The sequence below is a fragment of the Jaculus jaculus genome, chromosome 12 (genome assembly GCF_020740685.1).
Source record: "Jaculus jaculus isolate mJacJac1 chromosome 12, mJacJac1.mat.Y.cur, whole genome shotgun sequence".
NCBI lineage: Eukaryota > Metazoa > Chordata > Mammalia > Rodentia > Dipodidae > Jaculus > Jaculus jaculus.
In genome coordinates, this window is record NC_059113.1 from 57,663,322 (window position 1) to 57,683,920 (window position 20,599).

General features: G+C 45.2%; 1 protein-coding gene across 1 annotated transcript in view; it reads left to right on the forward strand.

Moving 5' to 3' along the window:
• Positions 1-17,213: 17,213 nt before the first annotated feature.
• The window catches only part of Gga2 (golgi associated, gamma adaptin ear containing, ARF binding protein 2), a 57,665-nt gene continuing 54,279 nt past the window's right edge, over positions 17,214-20,599 (forward strand). The window contains exon 1 of the mRNA XM_045131213.1: positions 17,214-17,313. Coding sequence (XP_044987148.1) covers positions 17,214-17,313 — 100 coding nt within the window. The remainder of the gene's footprint in view (positions 17,314-20,599) is intronic.

Below are 20,599 nucleotides of genomic sequence, written 5' to 3' on the forward strand. Positions count from 1 at the left end.
GAGTGTAACGTCTACTGCTGTCTGGCTAAAAGTATATACTGTGCTTGCCAAACTGCCCAGTAAGCACTACTGTTAACGTTCATACCCATATATTAATGTTACTCTCACTTTTGGCTAGAGACTTTCTCTTTTCAGATGGCAGTGATCTTGGGATGTCTCAGGAGGCACCATGGTACTGAGAAGAAGTGACAGAGGAGTGCTCAGCACTGAAATATCTCAATCACACCTTCCGTGGCTCAAGGTCCATTGTGGAAGAGGTGGCAGAAAGAATGTAAGAGCCAAAGGAAGGGTAGGACTCCTTACAACGTGCTCCTCCAGACACAAAATGGCCTGGATATCCATGACCTCACAATGTCTGACACTACCTACACAAGACCATCATAAGAGGAAGAAAAGATCATGACATCAAAATAAAAGAGACTGATTGAGAGGGGGAGGGGATATGACAGAGAGTGGAGTTTCAAAGGGGAAGGCCGGGGGAGGGAGGGAATTACTATAGGATGTTGTTTACAATTATGGAAGTAGTCATTAAAGTATGTTAAAAAATGGGTATGAACATTAAGAAAAGTGCTTATAGGGCAGCTTAATGAGCATAATATATGCATTTAGCCAGATGCCAGAAAGCGTTACACCCCTAGAGCTCATGACCTCCCCCACCATAGGCTTTTGACCAGTTTTTCACTACTAGACACGTATTCCCTCCCACGGATTGGGCCTCCAGTCCAATTAGAGACTGGTTGGTTTCCCTCATAACAGGCATGCCACTATTGCATCAGTTGGCACTTTTGGAGTGACTGGCCAGTCTTAATGCTTGTAATGTCCACTATTATTTATCACTGTTGATGACTTCTCTCTCCTATAGGACTTCATGCAACTTAGCTTTTTCTGTCAGCTGGTCCACAGGGAGAAAGCTTCCAGCTCAGCTCCAGGTTTATTTCTAAAACTATTTATTTGAGAGAGAGAGAGAGGCAGAAAGAATGGAATAAGAGAGAGAATGGGTATGCCAGGGCCTCTAGCCACTGCAAAGGAACTCCAGATGCATTTGCCACATTATGAAGCTGGCTTATGTGGGTACTGGGGAATTGAATTTGGGTCTTTAGGTTTTGTAGGCAAGCACCTTAAACGCTGAACTGTCTCTCCAGCCCCAGCTTTATTTCTCAGGGACCTCCAGCCCAGGCATGTGGAGTCTTCAGCAATAGGGTCTTACCTTCTGATTCTTCTGGTGGGACACCAAGAGCCTTGGCAGTGGCTTGTAATGATTAGGGGTATACCCATATATTGATGCCACTGTCACCTTTGATTAGAGAAGTTCCTTTTTTCAAGTGGCATTGACCACTAGAGTGACAAACTCACTAAAGTGCTGAGAAGTAACAGTGAAATGTTCAGTATTAAATGAAACATCTCTAGTACACTGGCTCAAGGATCATTGTGAAAAAGGTGGTGGAAAGAATGTAAGAGCCAGGCTGGAGAGACAGTTCAGCATTTAAGGTGCTTGCCTACAAAGCCTAAAGACCCAAGTTCAATTCCCCAGTACCCACATAAGCCAGCTTCATAATGTGCTGCATTTATCTGGAGTTCCTTTTCAGTGGCTGGAGGCCCTGGCTCCATTCCCTCTTTCTTTCTTTCTTTCTTTCTTTCTTTCTTTCTTTCTTTCTTTCTTTCTTTCTTTCTTTCTTCTTTCTTTCTTCCTTCCTTCCTTCCTTCCTTCCTTTCTTCCTTCCTTCCTTCCTCCTTCCTTTCTTTCTCCCTTTCTTTCTTTCTCTCTCTCTCTCTCTGCTTGCACACCTTTTAAAAAATTTTTTTTGAATTTTTTATTTTTTTTCTCAATTTTTATTAACATTTTCCATGATTATAAAAAATACCCCATGGTAATATCCCCCCACACACACTTTCTCCTTTAAAATTCCCTTCTCCATCATCCCCACCCCATCTTAATCAGTCTCTCTTATTTTGATGTCATGATCTTTTCCGCCTCTTATGATGGTCTTGTGTAGGTAGTGTCAGGCACGGTGAAGTCATGAATATGCAGGCCATTTTGTGTCTGGAGGAGTTCATTGTAAGGAGTCCTACCCTTCCTTTGGCTCTTACATTCTTTCTGCCACCTCTTCTGCATTAGACCCTGAGCCTTGGAAGGTGTGATTGAGATGTTACTCAGTACTCCATTCACTTCTTTCCAGCACTATAATACCTTCTGAGTCATCCCAAGGTCACTGCCATCTGAAAAGAGAAGATTCTCTACCCAAAGTGAGAGTAGTATTAATATAAGTGTATAAATGTTAAGAGAAGTGCTTACTGGGCAATTTGATAAGCATAGTATATATACTTATCCAGACATCAGCAGATGTTACACCCATAGGGCTCATGACTACCCCTGTTTTAAGTTTTCAGTATCAGGGACGTATTCCCCCCAACCCATGGAACAGGCCTCCAGTCTAATTAGAGGGCAGTTGGTTTCCACCATGAAAGATGTGCCACTATTGCACCCGTTGGCTCATTGGTCCTGGCTGGCCAATTATAAGGCTTGCAGTGTCCACTGTTAAGTATCTTCACTGGTTGTATCTCTTTCTCCCATTGAACTACATGTAGAATGGCTTCTTCCAGCTTTCTGTCAGCTGATCTACATAGAGGAGGTTATCAGCTCAGTTCCAGCAGGATGTCTGCACACCTTTAATCCTAGCACTTGGTAGGCAGAGGTCGGAGGTTCGTCATGAGTTCAAGGCCACCCTGAGACTGCATAGTAATTCCAGGTCAGCCTGAGCTACAGTGAGACCCTACCTCAACCCCCCCACACACACAAAAAAAGAATGTAAGAGCCAAAGGAAGGGAGAAATGCTTTGTAATACTGTCTTTCAGAACCAAAGTGGCTGTGGTATTCATGACATCACAGTGCCTAATGCCACCTACAGAAGGCTTGTATAATAGGGAAAAAAAGATGACATCAAAAAAGAAGAGAAAAGCCGGGTGTGGTGGTGCACGCCTTTAATCCCAGCACTCAGGAGGCAGAGGTAGGAGGATCGCCATGAGTTTGAGGCCACTGAGACTACATAGTGAATTCCAAGTCAGCCTGGGCTATAGTGAGACCCTACCTCGAAAAAAAGACACAGAGAGAGAGAGATAGTAATTGTAACACAGGTATTCAGTGAAGAGGGAATTCTAGAGGGGGAAAAGGGAGGTTGGCAGGAGAGGATCATGATCAACTATTGTCTGTAAGATTCTTGTTTAGATTCAAGCAGAGAAGGGAGTCAGAATGGGCATTTCAGGGCCCCCAGATGCATGCGCCACTTTGTACATCTGGCTTTTACATGGGTACTGGGGAATAGAACCTGAGTCATTAGGCTTGGCAGACAAGCTCCTCAACCACTATGCAATCTCTCCAGCCCCCAATATTGTTTATTTGTGTAGAGGGTATCAATAACAAAGTTGCTGGGGTGGTGGCACACATCTAACCCAGTGCTTGTGAGGCAGAGGTGGTAGGAGCACGCTAAATTCCAGGCTACTCTGCTACTACAGGGTGAGTGCCACGTCAGCCTGAGCTAGAGTGAGAATTCACCTAGGGGGAAAAAAATTTAGAAAGAACCACGTGTAGTGACGAATACTTTAATCCCAGCACTCTGGAGGCAGAGATAGGATTGTTGTGAATTTGAGGCCAGCCTGAGACTACAAAGTGAATTCCAGGTTAGCCTGGACTAGGGTGAGATCCTACCTCGAAAAACAAAACAAAAAAAATCAGTATTGTAAAAATGTCCCTTACCAAAAGCAATTTATAGATTTAATACACTCATCAAAATTCCAAGGATATTCATCACTGAAATAGGGAAAAAAAAATCCTAAAATTCATTTGAAAGCACCAAAACCCCAATAGCTGGATCAATTCTGAGCAAAAAAATAAGGCTAGCAGTATCACCATACCTGATTTTAAGGTACAGAGTTACAGTAATAAAAAACAATATATTTTTTTAATTTTGTATTTATTTATTTGAGAGCGACAGACACAGAGAGAAAGACAGATAGAGAGAGAGAGAATGGGCGCGCCAGGGCTTCCAGCCTCTGCAAACGAACTCCAGATGCGTGCGCCCCCTTGTGCATCTGGCTAACGTGGGACCTGGGGAACCGAGCCTCGAACCGGGGTCCTTAGGCTTCACAGGCAAGCGCTTAACCGCTAAACCATCTCTCCAGCCCACAAAAAAACAATATTGTAGCCGAGTGTGGTGGCACATGTCTTTATTCCCAGCACTTGGGAGGTAGAGATAGGAGGATCACTGTGAGTTCAAGGCAACCCTGAGACTCCATAGTGAATTCCAGGTCAGCCTGGCTACAGTGAGATCCTACTTTGAAAAACAAAAACAAACAAACAAACAAAAAAAGCATTGTATTGGCACAAAAACAGATGTTGATGAATGGAACAGGATGAAGGACTCAGATACAAACCTAGGCAGCCTTAGCCACCTGATTTTTATTAGTTTTTTTGTTAGTTTGTTTTGTTTTTCAAGGTAGGGTTTCACTCTAGCCCAGGCTGACCTGGAATTCACTATGGAGTCTCAGGGGGGCCTCTAATTCACAGCAGTCCAACTATCTCTGCCTCCTGAGTGCTGGGATTAAAGGTGTGTGCCACCATGCCTGGCTCTAGCCACCTGATTTTTTATAAAAATGCCAAAAGTATTCACTAGAGGGAAAAACATCTCTAGCAAATGGTACTGGGAAACTGGATATTATTAGCCGGGCATCCTGGCTCATACTTTTTTTCCTAGGTCAGCCTGGGCTAGAGCAAGACCCTACCTCAAAAAACAAAAACAACAACAATGACAAAAAAAGAGTTTGGGTAGAATTATCTTGTGTGGGTGGATAATGCTGTGCTCAGCAGGTATAGATGATGAGAAAAATCTCAGTGGTGGGGTGGGGTACATACCTTCCAGTGAATTACTAGCCAAGGAAGCTCCTGATTCCCCCAGGACATTACAGGCTATTGCCAAGGCTCTTGATTACCCACCAGAATTAGATGGTAAAACCTTATAGCTAAAGACAGTGCATGTTTCATCTGCAGGTCACTGAAAAATCAGGCTGGAGCTGAGCTGGAGGTCTCCTGCCTGTTGACTAGCTGTCAAGGTACTCGAAGTAGCTACACAGTCTGTTGGGGAAGAAAAGTCATCAACTGTCAACCTGCAGGGGACTGTAAGCTTATAGCAGGCCAGATAGGCCAAATGTGCCAACTGGTGCAATGGTGACATGTCTGTTACTGGGGAAACCAATTGCTGTCTAATTGGACTGGGGTCCCAATAAGGAAACCCAATTTTTATTCAGACTGTTAGGGAACTGTACAGATTAAGTGAACTTTGAAGTGGGTTTTGAGGAATGTGTTGGAGGTTATGAAGTAAATGATTGCTACAGGTATCTCAGGCACAGACATAACAGAGAACTTGACCAAGTTGCCGTGAATGGCACAGGGCCTGGAGCTCTTTGAGAGGTAGAAGTGGCCGTAGGGAAATCTTAAAGGTAAGATCATAATTGGTCTTTTCTGCCTGGTAAGTTATATCTGGCTTCTGATTGATTAAAATAGCCAAATCTAGGCTCTACCCATCTTGATTTATTTTCCCACATAGCTGGAAGTTCAGCTGCGGCATGCTGTGGGCTGCTTGATTAAGGACCCATATCTGCAGCCATCTTGAGATGGCTCTGCTCACAGTTGGCTTATCCCCTATGCTTCCTCCTCACGTGGGTGGTTCTCTTCTGAGAACAATGACACCTTCTTCAGGCACCTTCCTCTAACTTGACTTCCTCATTTTTGAACCCCTTACTTCTGAAGAAGAGAGAGTCCCCAGAGACCAGTTAGACATGCTGCAATGAGGTCTGCACCTGGACAAAGTGTGGGGGCCATTTAGTGAAGGAGATCTGGCTTTTCATGCAGTAGGAGGGGAGCAATCTTGAAAAGCTTAAAGCAACAGATGAGATTACTGAGTTTTAAAAGTCCCAGTTAAGTAAAATGTGTTACTTGTTTGGTTTCCTTTCATTTACTGGTCAGAAATCTGTAATGCCCAAGTTATGGTTTCTTTATTAGTTTATTTCAGTAGATACCAAACTGCAGGGGAAGAAAGGGAAGGTAAAAATTAAACGTAATTTGTATTTATTTAATTCTCTTTACTCTTTTAGATGAGATTTATTTCAACTAGGACATATGTTTTTCATTACCTGTAAGTTTTAGTTGTTTTGTTTTTTTCTTGTTGAAGTACATTCAGGCACATAAACATTTTATACAGCTGATGAGTTTCAGCAATCTTATATGTAAATCTTTCTAAAAAAGGAAATTATGTTTTAAAAACACTGAAAGGTTGACTAAAAAATCCTATGATGATTTATTGTATAAATTACTAACTTTTGTCTTTCAAATGTATCATTATGTATTTGGTTTCCCTAGAGAGTACTTTAATGAATAGTGGTTAACTTGATCTTTAATAGACAAAAAAAAAAAAAGAATTTTAAAGTAGAGAAATGACATGATCAGAGTTATGGATGTTCGTATTTTTCCTAAATATTTATTTGTGTGTGTTGGGAAAGGAATAACATATCAGGGCCTTTTGCTGCTACAAATGAACACCAGATGCTTGAACTACTTAAAAAAAACTTTTTTTAGAGAGAGAATTGACATGCCAGGGCCTCAGCCACTGAAATCAGACTTGGATGCTTGCGTCACCTAGCGGGCATGTGCAACCTTACACTTGCCTTAACTTTGTGCATCTGGCGTATGTGGGATCTGGAGAGTTGAACATGGGTCCTTAGGCTTTGCAGGCAAGTCCCTTGACAGCTAAGCATCTCTTTAGCCCTTGAAAAACGGTTTGTGTCCAGCTTACATGGCTGACATGAAAACTGAACCCAAACCATCAAGCTTTGGAAGCAAGTGCTTTGAACCGCTGAGCTATCTCTCTAGCCCTCTGTTAGGCTTTGTGGCGATTATTTTTTTCATTATTTTTGTGATAAAATGTGCAAAACCTGGAACTTACCATCTTTTAAAAAATATATATTTTATTTATTTATTTGACATAGAAAGAGGGAGACAGAGAGAGAGAGAGCGAGAGAATGGGTGCGCCAGGGTCTCTAGCCACTGTAGATGAACTCCAGACACATGAGCCCCCATGTGCATCTGGCTAACGTGGGTCCTGGGGAATCAAACCCGGGTCCTTTGGCTTTGCAGGCAAATGCCTTAACCACTAAGACATCCCTCCAGCCCAGAATCTACCATCTTAAACACTTCAGTAATATAGTTGTTATCAAATGCATGACATTGTGCAACCATCACCATTACTGTGATGGTTAATTATATGTAGTCTCCAGGTGGCCTTTAATTTATTTTCCTACATAACTGGAAGTTCAGAAGTAAGGCATGCTGTGGGCTATTTGATTAGACTAGGCCATAGGGCCTATAAAACCTAAGGACCTGGGTTCGATTCCTAAGTACCCACGTAAAGCCAGAAGCACAAGGTGGTGTATGTATTGGCAGCAGTTAGAGGCCCTGGTGTTCCCATTCTTCTGTTTCTCTTCTCTCTCTGCTTACAAATAAGTAAATAAATAAATAAAATAGTTAAAAAAAAATTAAAAGCAGGGCATGATTCTCATACACTTAAGAAATGAGCAGGGCCTGGGAAGATGACTCAGCAGAAAAAGGTGCTGCTTGCAGAGCCTGACCACAAGGGTTCAAATTCCCAGTACCAGGTAAAGCCAGATGCATGAAGTGTCACATGCTTCTGGAGTTCATTTGCAGTGGCTAGAGGCCCTGGTGTACCCACATAGTGTGTATCTTTCTTAAATAAATAAATGTTTTGTTTGTTTTTTCAAGGTAAGGTTCTCACTCTAGCCCAGGCTGACCTGAAACTCACTTTGAAACCCAGGCTAGCCCACAGCAATCCTTCTACCACGGCCTCCTGAGTGCTGAGATTAAAGATGTGAGCCATCATAATCAACTCTGTAAAACTTTTTAATATTTTTTTTCTCTGAGAAGCAGGGTCTCACTCTAGCTCAGGTTGACCTGAAATTCACTATGTAATCTCAGGGTGGCCTCGAACTCCCTGCGATCCTCCTACCTGTGACTCCTGAGTTCTGGGATTGAAGGTGTGTGCCACCACGCCCAGCTTTATTTTTATTATTTTCATTATTATTTGAGAGCAGGGGGAGAGAGAATGGGTGCCCAAGGCCTCTTGCCACTGCAAGTTCAAGTCCACCCTGAGACTACATAGTGAATTCCAGGTCAACCTGTACTAGAGCAAGACCCTACCTCAAAAAGCCAAAACAAAACAAAACAAAACAAAGCCTGGCCTAATGGTAGGAGGATCACTGTGAGTTCATGGTCACCCTGAGACTACATAGTGAATTCTAGGACAACCTGGGCTAGAGTGGACCATACCTCGAAAATCAATCAATCAAACAAACAAACAAAAAAGTTGGGCTGGAGAGATTACTTTGATGTTTAAAGCATTTGCCAGCAAAGCATAAGGACCCAGATTTGATTCCTCAGTACCCACATAAGCTAGATGTACAAGGTGGCGCATATGTCTGGAGTTCATTTGCAGTGGCTAGAGGCCCTGGCATGCCCATTCTCGATATCTGTCCCTCACTCTCTCTCTCTCTTTCTCTCTGTTCCAAATAAGTAAAATATTCTTTTAGGGCTGGAGAGATGGCTTAGTGGTGAAGGTGCTTGCCTGTGAAGCCTAAGGACCCAGGTTAAATTCCCTAGGACCCACATAAGCCACATGCAGTAGTGGCACATGTGTCTGGAGTTTTGCAGCGGCTGGAAGTCCTGGGTGCCATTCTGTCTCTCTCAAATAAATAAATAAAAATAAAATATCTTAAAAGTTAAATAAGCTGGGTGTGGTGGTGCACGCCTTTAATCCCAGCACTGGGAGGCAGAGGTAGGAGGATCACTGTGAGTTTGAGGCTATCCTAAGACTACATAGTGAATTACAGGTCAGTCTGGGCTAGAGACCCTACCTCAAAAAATAAGAAAATAAAAGACAAGATCTGACTCCTGCTTGTTTTCCCAGCTGCACTTGATCTGTTCCTGTCCTGCCCGTAGCCTTGAGCTCTCTGGGCTTTGTCTACAAAAGCTTTAAGTCCAGGGGCACCTCAAGTTGCTTCCTCCCTTTTCTCATGCTGCTTTCTGTTCAGAACACCTGTCTGCCCACTTTTCTCCCATCTGCTTTGATATTTGCATCTTAACGTTCACATCTTAGCTCCACTGTGACCTCCACAGGGAAACCTTCTCTCACCAGTCATCAGCTGGTTCTCTACATTGTTCAGCTGGAATCGATATGGAAACAGTGGTGTGAGTAGTCAGTTCTACAGCCACTTGTTTTAAAGCCCATGAGTGAAGGAACCTCATCTGGATTGTCTAGTCCAGTGCTAAGAACGACACCTTGCCACGTGTAGATGGTCAGTCAATCCAGACGCACATCAAGTTGGGTCAGGTGTCAAGGGCAGCACTCAGGTGCACAGAGTCACTGTGTTTAGTCAGAAGTCTGTTTTGCAGTACATAAGAACTTCACTTCATTTGTGGTCACTATTTTTGTCATGCAGAAAAAAAAAAAAAAAACAACTGACAATCAGCCAGGCATGGTGGTGCATGCCTTTAATCCTAGCCCTAGAGAGGCTGAGGTTGGAAGATGGCTATGAGTTTGTGGCCAGCCTGGGAACACACAGTGAATTCTAGGTCAGCCTGAACTAGAGTTGAGACCCTACCTTGAAAAAATAAAATAAAGATAGAAAGCTGAGGGCTAGGGAGATGGCTCAGCACTTCTAGGTGCTTGCTTACAAAGCCAGTCAGCCTGGGTTTTAGACCAGTACCCACATAAAGCCAGATGCACAATGTGGCTTATGTGCTTGGAGTTCGTTTGCAGTAGCAAGAAGCCATGACATATTAACTCTCATTCTCTTTTTCTTCCTAATAATTTGTTTGCTTACTTGTTAGAGACAGAGAGAGAGAGAGAGAGAGAGAGAGAGAGAGTGAGTGAAGATGAGTGCACCAGGGCCTCTAGCCACTGCAAATGAACTCCAGATACATGCGCTACCATGTACATGTGGCTTACGTGGGACCTGGAGAATCGAACCTGGGTCCTTAGACTTCACAGGCAAATGTCTTAACTGCTAAGCCATCTCTCTATCCCTTCCCAATAATTTTTAAAAAATGAAAGTTTAGCTCCAGACCTGCAATCACACAGCACATGGGAGGCAGGGGATAGAGCATTCCACACAAATTTGAGGCCAGCTGGGGCTTGTACTGGTTACTTTTTTCACTGTGGTGACAAGCAGGTTGAGAGAGGAAGGGTTTCAGTTTATGGCTCTAGGCAATACTGTCCATCCGGGTGGGGAACATACAGCACGGCACTGTAGAAGTATGAAGTTGCTGGTCACATCGCATCCAAAGTCAGGAAGCAGAGACAGGTAAGTGCTGCTGCTAGCTTGCTTTTTCCCTTTGACTTGTCTTCTAAGTGATTCTAGAGCCAATCAAGTTGACCATAGACATTAACCATCACAGGGCTACGGAGTGAGGTCCAGGGCGAAGTTGCAATACCCTGTCTCACATAAAGGACAAAGCTCGGTGTGGTGATACAGTTCTATATCCCGGCACCAGGAGGCTGAGGCAAAAAGATCAAGTTTGAGACCAATCTGGGCTACATAATAGTCTCCAAAGGCGGAGTTTGGGGGTAACAAGCAAAAGATAGAGTACCTGCCTCAAAGAGGCCACCGGTTCAGGAGAGACTGAGTTAAGTGTGCAGATAGTAGCAGAGAGGCAAATGTGGTGACACTGATGTAGACATCTTTAGGAGGGAAACTGGTCAGAGAACACTGTCCTGAGTTGGGTGGTTTGCCTTTTTATTTATTATAAAAATATGTGTTATTGGGCTGGAGAGATTATTTAGTGGTTAAGGTGCTTGCCTGAGAAACTTAAGGACTCCTGTTTAATCCTCCAGATCCCATATAGCCAGACGCAAGTGACACAGCATGCAATGTTAAGGGTGTGCATGTGTCTGGAGTTCGTTCACAGCAGCTGAAAGGCCCTGGCATGTCTATTCTCTCTCTCTCTCACTCTCTTAAAAAAATTAGCATGGAGCTGGCTGCGGTGGTGCACACCTTTAATCTTAGCACATGGGAGGCAGAGGTAGGAGGATCACCATGAGTTTGAGGCCACCCTGAGACTACATAGTGAATGCCAGGTCAGCCTGAGCTACAGTGAGTCCTTACCTTGAGAAAACAAAATAAATAAATAAATAAGCAAGCATTAATTTATTTACAAGAGAAAGACAGAATGGGTGCACAGGGCTTCTTGCTACTACAAATGAACTTCAGATACATGCACCACTTTGTGCATCTGGCTATGTGGAATTAAACTGGGGAATTGAATCCCCCAAGCTGGCAGGTTTTGCAAGCAAGTACCTTCAATGGTTGAGCCATCTTCCCAGCCTCCTTTTTATTTTTAATTTCAGATAATCCACATATATTTTTTAGCATAAATATTTTCCAATTTGTTTTGTATTTTCAAAGTAGTGTCTTGCTCTAGCCCAAGCTGACCTGGAATTCACTATGTAGTCTCAGGGTGGTCTCAAACTCACAGCAATCCTCCTACCTCTGCCTCCCTAATGCTGGAATAAAAGTCATGCACCACTATGCCTGGATATTTCCCAAGTATTATGTGTCACATATTTAAGATAAAACATTACTTGTTTACCTGAAATTCAGATTTACTTGGGCTTCCTTTATTTTTGCTAAGTCAGGCAGCCTAACCTTGAGGTAGTTGGGAGGACAGTAAAGGAGGAATTCCATGCCCAGAGAACAAAATACAAAAATGTATACAGTGGGGAAAGAAGGGAGGAGAGGAGAGACAGTTAGCTTCTCTGTGGCTTGGAACCAGTAGGAAGTGCCAAGAGAAGTTCACTTATACCTACAACCAGGAGCTCCATGGATTACCCATGACCCTCCCTGCCTGTGAATGCTCAACAGAAGTCAGGCTGGATCTGGGCATGGTGGCACATGTCTTTAATCCCAGCACTCAGGAGGCAGAGGTAGAAGGATCACCATGAGTTCCAAACCAGTCTGAGACTAGTGTGTGGTAAGTCCAAGCCCAGAAATAAACAGAAGACCTCCAATTAAAAAATAAAAAGAAGAGTCTTGCTTAAGCTGGCTGGAGTCTGTCCCCTCACAGCAAGGAGGAGAGCAGCCCGTCCTACTTTTACAGTGACTTTTTAAAGGCAAAAATCACATTCCTTTACAATGACCTACCCCTTACTCTTCAGTCATGTCCCCCACCCTAATTACCTTTTTTTGTTTGTTTGTTTCTGAGGTAGGGTCTCGCTGTAGTTCAGGATGACCTGGAATTCACTATGTAGTCACAGTGTGGCCTCGAACTCATGGCAGTCCTCCTACCTCAGCCTCCTAAGTGCTGAGATTAAAGACATGCCCGGATTTTTTTTCAATAATATATATATATATATATATCACATATATATATATATTTTTTTTTCTTTTTTCTTTTGGTTTTTCAAGGTAGGGTTTCATTCTAGCTCAGGCTGACCTGGAATTCACTATGTAGTCTCAGGGTGGCCTCGAACTCATGGTGATCCTTCTACCTCTTGGGTGTTGGGATTAAAGGCGTGCACCAGTATGCCTGGCCCAGCTTTTTATTGAGATTTGATATTTTTCTCATAATTACCCTAGGCTGTGGGTTATGTAAGACTACAGAACTACCATTGTCATTACGTTTGTAAGGGCCATACTGACAACATGCCTGTGCTAACTCCTGTCACTTTGCTGAGGAAATGTTGTTTTTTTCCACTGTAAAGTGAGTATTCTATTCTGTCCACTTCCACTTTCCATATAGTACTCTGGAAAGAGGCTGCTATATGAAGCAACGTGCCTTTGATGAAAAGGGAATTCTTTCCTTTTTTTTGAGAAGCTCTTTAGATGTTTATTTCCCAGGTTAAGTTATTATTATTTTATTGACAAGTTCTATGATTGTGGACAATATTCCATGGTAATTCTCTCCCTTCCCCTACTTTCCCCTTTGAAACTCCATTTTCCATCATATCCCCTCCCCCTCTCAGTCTTATTTTGATGTCATGCTCTTTCCCTCCTATTATGATGGTCTTGTGTAGGTAGTGTCAGACAATGTGAAGTCATGGATATCCAGGCCATTTTGTGTCTAGAGGAGCACATTGTAGGGAGTCCTACCCTTCCTTTGGCTCTTACATTCTTTCCACCACCTCTTCTGCAATGGACCCTGAGCCATGGAAGGTGTGATAGAGATATTTCAGTGCTGAGCACTCCTGTCACTTCTTCATAGCACCATGATGCCTTCTGAGTCATCCCAAGGTCTCTGCCATCTAAAAAGAGAAGGTTCTCTACCAAAAGTGAGAGTAGCATTAATATATGGGTAGGAACATTAGAAGAAGTGCTTACTGGGCAGTTTGGTGAGCATAGTATATACATTTAGCCAGACAGCAGCAGTCATTACATCCCAAGGGCTCATAACTACCCCTTTTGTAGGTTTTCAGTATCAGGGATGTATTTCCTCCCATGGACTGGGCCTCCAGTCAAATTAGAGGGCGGCTGGCTTCCCCCACAACAGACATGCCAATATTGCACCCATTGGCTCATTTGGCCTGGCTGGCCAAATATAAGGCTTGCAGTGTCCACTGTTGAGTATCGTCACTGGTGATTTCTCTCTTTCCCATTGAACTGTGTGCACCATGGCTTCTTCCAGCTTTCTGTCAGCTGGTTTACATGGAAGAGGTTTTCAGCTCAGCTCCAGCAGGATTTCTCAGTAGCCTTGCAGTCCAAATATGTGGAGTCTTCAGCAATAAAATCTTACCATCTATTCCTGGTGGGAAACCAAGGGCCTCAGCAATGCCTGTAATGTTTTGGGAGCATCAGGGACATCCCTGGCCAACAACTCACTGGAAGGTATCAGGAAAAGGGAATCCTGTTCCATCTCCTAGAGGGGTACTAGTTACAGAAATGACTTGGAAGTCCTCTGCCTGAGAAATGTGTTACTTCTTCCTATGTCAGAATGGACAAAGAGGTATTAATCTTATACTTTATGTTATAATCCAGTACCGCTATCATCTTGCTGCTGAAATTGTGCTAGCTTTGGTCTTTGAGGGCCCCTTCCTCCCTCCCTAGCTCCCTCGCCTGGCTAAAAGTTCCCTCCCTTCCTTCCACTGGGGATTGAACCCAGAGCTTTTTGCATGCTAGGTAAGCATTACCACTGAGCTACATTCCAAACCTTAGATGTTTTAAGAGATGAGTAAATGTTAAGGATTTGGCTCATTAATGAAGAAACTGGTAAGCTTTCAACACTATTCAAAGGAGAATGCAGTGGAAGGAGTTCAGGCCAGGAATACTGGGATGAACCCACAAACGAAGGCAAGGCTGATTGTGTGTTACCAGCATGGTAGGTAGGGATGCATTTGCATGTATGAATAAGAATAATTTTCCCATTGTTATTAACTGTCATCAGTTTACGGTGTAAAATAATCCTCAATGAAGGAATCAAGAGAGAAGGATGTGCAAAAGATAGCACATGGTCTTCATTGAAGTACAGAATTTTCCCTACATGGTAATATTCTGAACCAAAATATGCTGCCCACCCCAATTCCTGTGCTGAAGTAAATTGGGCATAGTGGCTCATGCCTGCACCTTGGGAGACTGGAGGGTTGTTAAAAGTATGTGGCCAACTTGGGCCACATAATTCACGACCAGCCTGAACTACACAGTGAGACCCTATCTCACAAACAAACAAGGCCAGGCAGGGTGGCACACATTTGTAATCTCAGAATTTGGGCCTGAGGATCCTTCAAGTTCATCCTTAGATACATACTGAGTTTGAGGTTTGGCTGAGCTACATGAGACCCTGTTGCAAAACCAGAAAAATAAAACTGGTTATGGTGCTTCATGGCTTTAATTCCTGAATTTAGGAGGCTGAGCAGGGCGTGTGATGGTGCATGCCTTTAATCCCAGGAGGCAGAAACATAATACTGGTTGTTTGTTATGGTTTGGGTTACCCTATCAAAAACAAATAAGCAAAAAAAAAAAAAAAAAAAAAAAAAAGCAATTACATGAACATGTAGCCTGGCATAGAGGCAATACACCTTTAGTCCCAGTACTCGGGAGGCAGAGGTAGGAAGATAGCTGTGAGTTCAAAGCTACCCTGAGGTTACATAGTGAATTCTAGGTCAGCCTGAGCTAGATAGAGTGAGATCCTACCTTGAAAAACCAATATAAATAAAATTACAAGTATGTGTAGAAAGATATGTTTAACTTATGTTCATTAAAAAAAAATTTGAAAAAATATGGTGTGGCGACGTATGTCTTTAATCCCAGCACTCAGGAGGCAGAGGTAGGAGGATTGCTGTGAGTTTGAGGCCACCCTGAGACTCCATAGTGAATTCCAGGTCAGCCTGGGCTAGAGTGAGACCCTACCTCAAAAAACAAAACAAAAAAATATTGAGAGAGAGAAAAAAGACACACACACACACACACACACACACACACACACAGTATATGGGCACATCAGGGCCTTTAGCCACTGCAAATGAACTCCAGAAACATGTGCCACTTTGTACATCTGGCTTTACCTGGGTACTTGGAAATTGACCCCTGATGGTCAGGCTTTTAACCACTGAGCCTTCTCTCCTGTTCATTTTATTTATTTATTTATTTATTTATTTATTTATTTATTTATTTATTTATTTTTTGAGGTAGGGTCTCACTCTAGCCCAGGCTATCTGGAAATCACTGTGGAGTTTCAGGGTGGCCTTGGACTCATGGTGATCCTCCTACGTCTGCCTCCCGTGCAACACCACACCCAGCTCATCCTGTTCATTTCTTTTTTTTTTTTTAATTTTTATTAACATTTTTCATGATTATCTGTTCATTTCTTAAGTGTATGAGACTTATGCCCCGCTTTTTAATTTTTTTGGTTTTAATTTTCTTATTTGAGAGAGAGAGACAGAGAGAGAGAGAGAGACAGAGAGACAGAGACAGAGTGAGAGGCAGTTAGAGAGAGAGAATGGGCAAGCTAGGGCCTCCATCCACTGCAACTAACCAACTCCAGACATGCACCACCTTGTGCATCCTGTTTTATGTGGGTACTGGAGAATTGAACCAGGGTCCTTAGACTTTGCAGGCAAGTGCCTTAACTGCTGAACCATCTCTCCAGCCCTTAATATTTTTTAATTTATTTATTTGAGAGAGATCGAGAGAGAGAGAGGGAGGGAGGGAGGGAGAGAGAAGGCACACAAGGGCCACTGCAAGGGAACTCCAGATACATGTGCTACCTTTGGCAGCTGGCTTACAAAGGTATTGGGGAATGGAACCTGGGTCCTTAGGCCTTGCAAGCAAAGGCCTTAACAGCTAAACCATCTCTCCATCTCTCCAATTTTCCAGTCCCCCCACCCCCACACACATAATTTGAGAGAAAGACAGAAGGGTGTGCCAGGGCGCCACCTTGTGCATCTGGCTTACTTGGATCCTGGGGATTCGATCCTTGGTCTCGGCCCTTTGGCTTTGCAGGCAAGCACCTGAACTGCTAAGCCATCTCTCTAGCCCTATATATACTTTTACTTATTTATTTGTAAGCATAGAGAGAAGAGAGACAGAAGAATGAGCACACCATGGCCGCCAGCTGCTGCAAACGAACTCCAGATGCCTGTGCCACTTCGGGCATCTGGCTTTACGTGGGTACTGGGGAACCGAACTCCGGGTTTTAGGCTTTGCAAGCAAGCGCCTTATTCACTGGACCATCTCTGCAGCCCATGCCTTGTTTTTGGGGGACAAGGATCTTTTCACAGAAATAAATGTTTTGATAAATTGAGGGTGTGAGGTGCCATAGAGAAAATTCAGCAGAGATGGGAAGAAGCCAGAAAGGAAGGGGAGGTATTCGGGTGAATGAAAATGGAAAACGGATGATTCTTTGCTCCTCGAAGCTCAGATTTAAGCAGGCTTCCTGCGTTTCACCCGGGAGCCCTCCGTCTGAAGCGAGAGGTCCCGCGGGGGAGTCTGAGCTGGCAGTCCCGGGCCGAGGTCGCGCGCAGGGGGCGTGGCCGGGAGTCCGCGGGTCGCGGGGGGCGTGGCCGAGCGCTCCCGCCCCGTCACGTGCCGACTGCGCCTGCCGCGTCGGCATCCCGGGAGCGCGCCTGGCGGCGGCTGCGGTTACTGAGCGCTAGCGGCAGGGACCTATGGCGGCGACGGCTGTGGCGGCGGGGACCGGAGCCCCGGCGGGGACCGAGTCGGCGGAGGGCCCCCCGGGGCCGGCGGCGGCGCTGGAGCTGTGGCTCAGTGAGTAGCCTGGCCGCCCCCGGCGTCGCGCCCGCCGCACGTGAGGCCGCGCTTCCCGCCGCGCTGAGGCGGGGAAGGGGCAGGGGCGCCCCGGGGTCCTCCAGGAGAACCCCCGAGAGCCCGCCGGGGCCGGTGTGTGTCGGGGGGCGGTCGATCGCGGGCGCCCAGACCCCCGCTGGCCACCCCACGGCTCCGGGGCCCCGCCTTCCTCACAGCGGGAGCGCTTTTGTGCCAAGCACTGTGCAGAAAGCATTTCGGCCTTTGTGACTGGCGACCGGACCGGGAGATGGCCGCGGTCATTTCAGAGACGGGCACGTTTAGGCTGGAGACCAGCGGCGCAGGCGACGCCGCGTCTCGCCGTCTCTCAGGTCGAGGCTGCTGCCTGGAAGGCCCGCCGCAGCCTGCGTCTGGGGTGCATGCAGTCTGCCCAGACTTGGGGGTTCAGTCTGGTGTGAGCCTCTCGGTGGCCCTGTGGGCGGGGTTCTTACTGTCCCTCTTAGCTGAGGAGTTGGGTCTGAGAGGGTCGAGGATCCACCCTTTGTGTGGGCTCTTCTAGGGCCCGGGGGGTGGGTGGGCACATGGGGTCATATTTTCATTGGGCTTCTCGACCTGCACTCATTGCACCTGGTCAGCAGGAGCTGGGGGAGGGGCGGCTGCTCAGCGTGGTCCCGGCAGGAGTTGGCTTGTTTACCTGGAGCCGGTCACTGCTGTAAGCAGAAAGTGGACCATGGAAGAGACCACGTTCCAGGCCTGTGCAGAAGCTGAAGACCTGAGGATGTGCAGCATTGTGGGCATAGGCCAGCCGAAGTGAAAGCCTAAAAAGCAAAGGAGCCAGGAAGGAGGCTGCAGGGTCATTAGCTCGTTGCTGTAAGATTTTGGATGGTCTTGTACGCTGCAGGAGTTTGTATTTTAACACGTAGAGGAGGGAATCTGTTGGCGAGAGTGTATGATTGAGTAAGCAGGCTTCATAAGATACCACCAGCAGCCCTGTGGGGCTGACTTGAATTGGTAGGGGGAAGGTGAGACCTCATCCTGTGAGAGGAGATAAAAGGTCTTTGTGGGGGTGGGGGCTTGCAGTAGGACAAAGGTAGTGAGTGCAAAGGTTTAGCAGACACCTTAGCAGTCTTGCTGTGGACTGTACGGATGGACTTCAGAGGTGAAGAGGAATGTAGGATGGATCTCAGGTTAGGGGGATAGGAGTGGTTGGGGCGGAAGGCCCCCCCTTCCCCCCTCCGTGAGGAGGAGCTAGTATATAACAAGAGCTAGAAGATTGTGGACATCAGTGTGGCAGTCAGAAAAAGACAGACTGGGCTTTTGACCTGTTCCGGGTAGGTGTGGTCAGGGAGGCTGTGTGTATTTGGATTTGGAGCTTAGGAGCCTCCAACATTACAGAGACATATGGAAGTGCAGCCTGAACGTTGAGGAAGCCGGCTGGGGAAGGACCCCAAAGGGAGGGGTGTGGCCTTTAGCTTGTTGCTTCAAAATGGAGTAGGAGGGGAATTTTTAATTTGGCAAAAGATTATTAGAGATCTTTGAGTCCAGTGGTGGGAAAAGAAGGTGATTTAGGAGGCAGTATTTATGAGGCTCTGGAGAATGGTAAGTTTAGACTGGAGTTGCAGAAAACAAATGTATGCGGGGTAAGATCACAATAGGTGACCCAGCCCAGATAAGGGTACCTGGAACCAAGGGTGTCCCAGGAAAGCAGTGCTTCAGTTTCAGCTGAATATTCCAAAGTTCCTAGATCTTCCAGTTCTTCTGAAAGGGCTAGAACCTTTATATATATATATATATATATATATATATATATATATATATATATATATGTATGTATGTATGTATGTATGTTTGTATTTGTATTTGTATTTGTATTTGTATTTACATTTACAAGCAGAGAGAGAGAGTGGGCACGCCAGAGCCTCTTGTTACTGTAAACAAACTCCAGACACATGCACCACTTTGTGCATCTGGTGTATCAAACCCAGGTTGGCAGGCTTTGTAAACAAACACCTTTAACTTCTGAGCGAGCCCCTAGAACCTTTATTTTTATGTGAAATCCTCTGGGTTTTTAAAAGTTGGCAGCAACTTTTAAAACAGACTCCAGAAACATGCAGCATTCTACATCTGGTTTTACATAGGTACCAGGGAATCAAACCCAGGATGGTAGACAAGCACCTCAATTAATGAGGAGCCATCTCTCCAGTCATGTAAATGACCTTTTTATTTTGCTTGCCTGTGAAAGGGAAGAGAGGGGGCAGCAAATGGGAATTTAGAAGTAAACTCCCGAGCCCCTCTTTTATATTGATATTCCTTTGGAGAACTTTTGTATTACAGATTTGTGCATATGTGTTTGTTGTTGGTTTATTTTTTGGTTTTTTGAGGTAGGGTCTTGCTCTAGCCCAGGCTGACTTGGAATTCACTATGTCGTCTCAGGGTGGCCTTGAACTCAGTGCTGGGATTAAAGGCGTGCTCCACCACACATGGCTATTTTTTTTTTTTAGGTAAGGTTTTGCTCTAGCCAGGCTGGGATTAAAGGCGTGCACTGTCAAGCCCAGCAGATCTGTGTTTGGTTACTGCTGAGAAAGGGTCTTGAAGGTGCTGGAACAGGTTAGAGCTAGAGTAGAAAATGGTGACTTGACCTCCTAGAGAGGAAGGGCAGTTTTTGTTGAATGTCTGGGGAAGGAAATGAAGACCTACATGCAAACTAGTTGGTCCTTTCTGCATGCAAGGCTTCACTTCTGGCCAAGAGGGGACTTGAGGAAGGTAAGGAAGTGCAGGAGTGACTGCTAGAGAAGCTGCACACCAGATGGGGTTTTACCTCTGTGCATTTGACATCCTGGGCCTGATAATTCTGTGTTGTGGTGGGCTGGCCTCTGCATTACAGGTGTTTAGTGCATCCCTTGCCTCTGCCTACTAGATGCCAATCATACATCTGCCTTTGCCAGGCCTGACTACCCACAGTATTTCCAGATGTTAGCAGATTCCTGGGGCTGAGAGGGGTGGAGTTGGTAGAGCCTCCTGGCTGCTGATCCCCTTCTACGACCCACTCCCTCTTCCCAGTTATGACTGGGTGTTGATTGGCCATCAGAAACATGCATTGCAGTGTTTGTGGTTGAGTGTTGGTTGTTGTCCTGTTTTCCTTCTAGAAGCGGGAACAGGAAAAAAAGTGAGGGTTAGTTTAAAGCAGATGTGTCATGGGCAGCGCAGTGGTGGTATCATGAATGGACAAGGTTGGGAGGTGTTGGGTATGGCCAGGACAGGAGTGTAGTTGAAGAGGGGGTTCACTTTC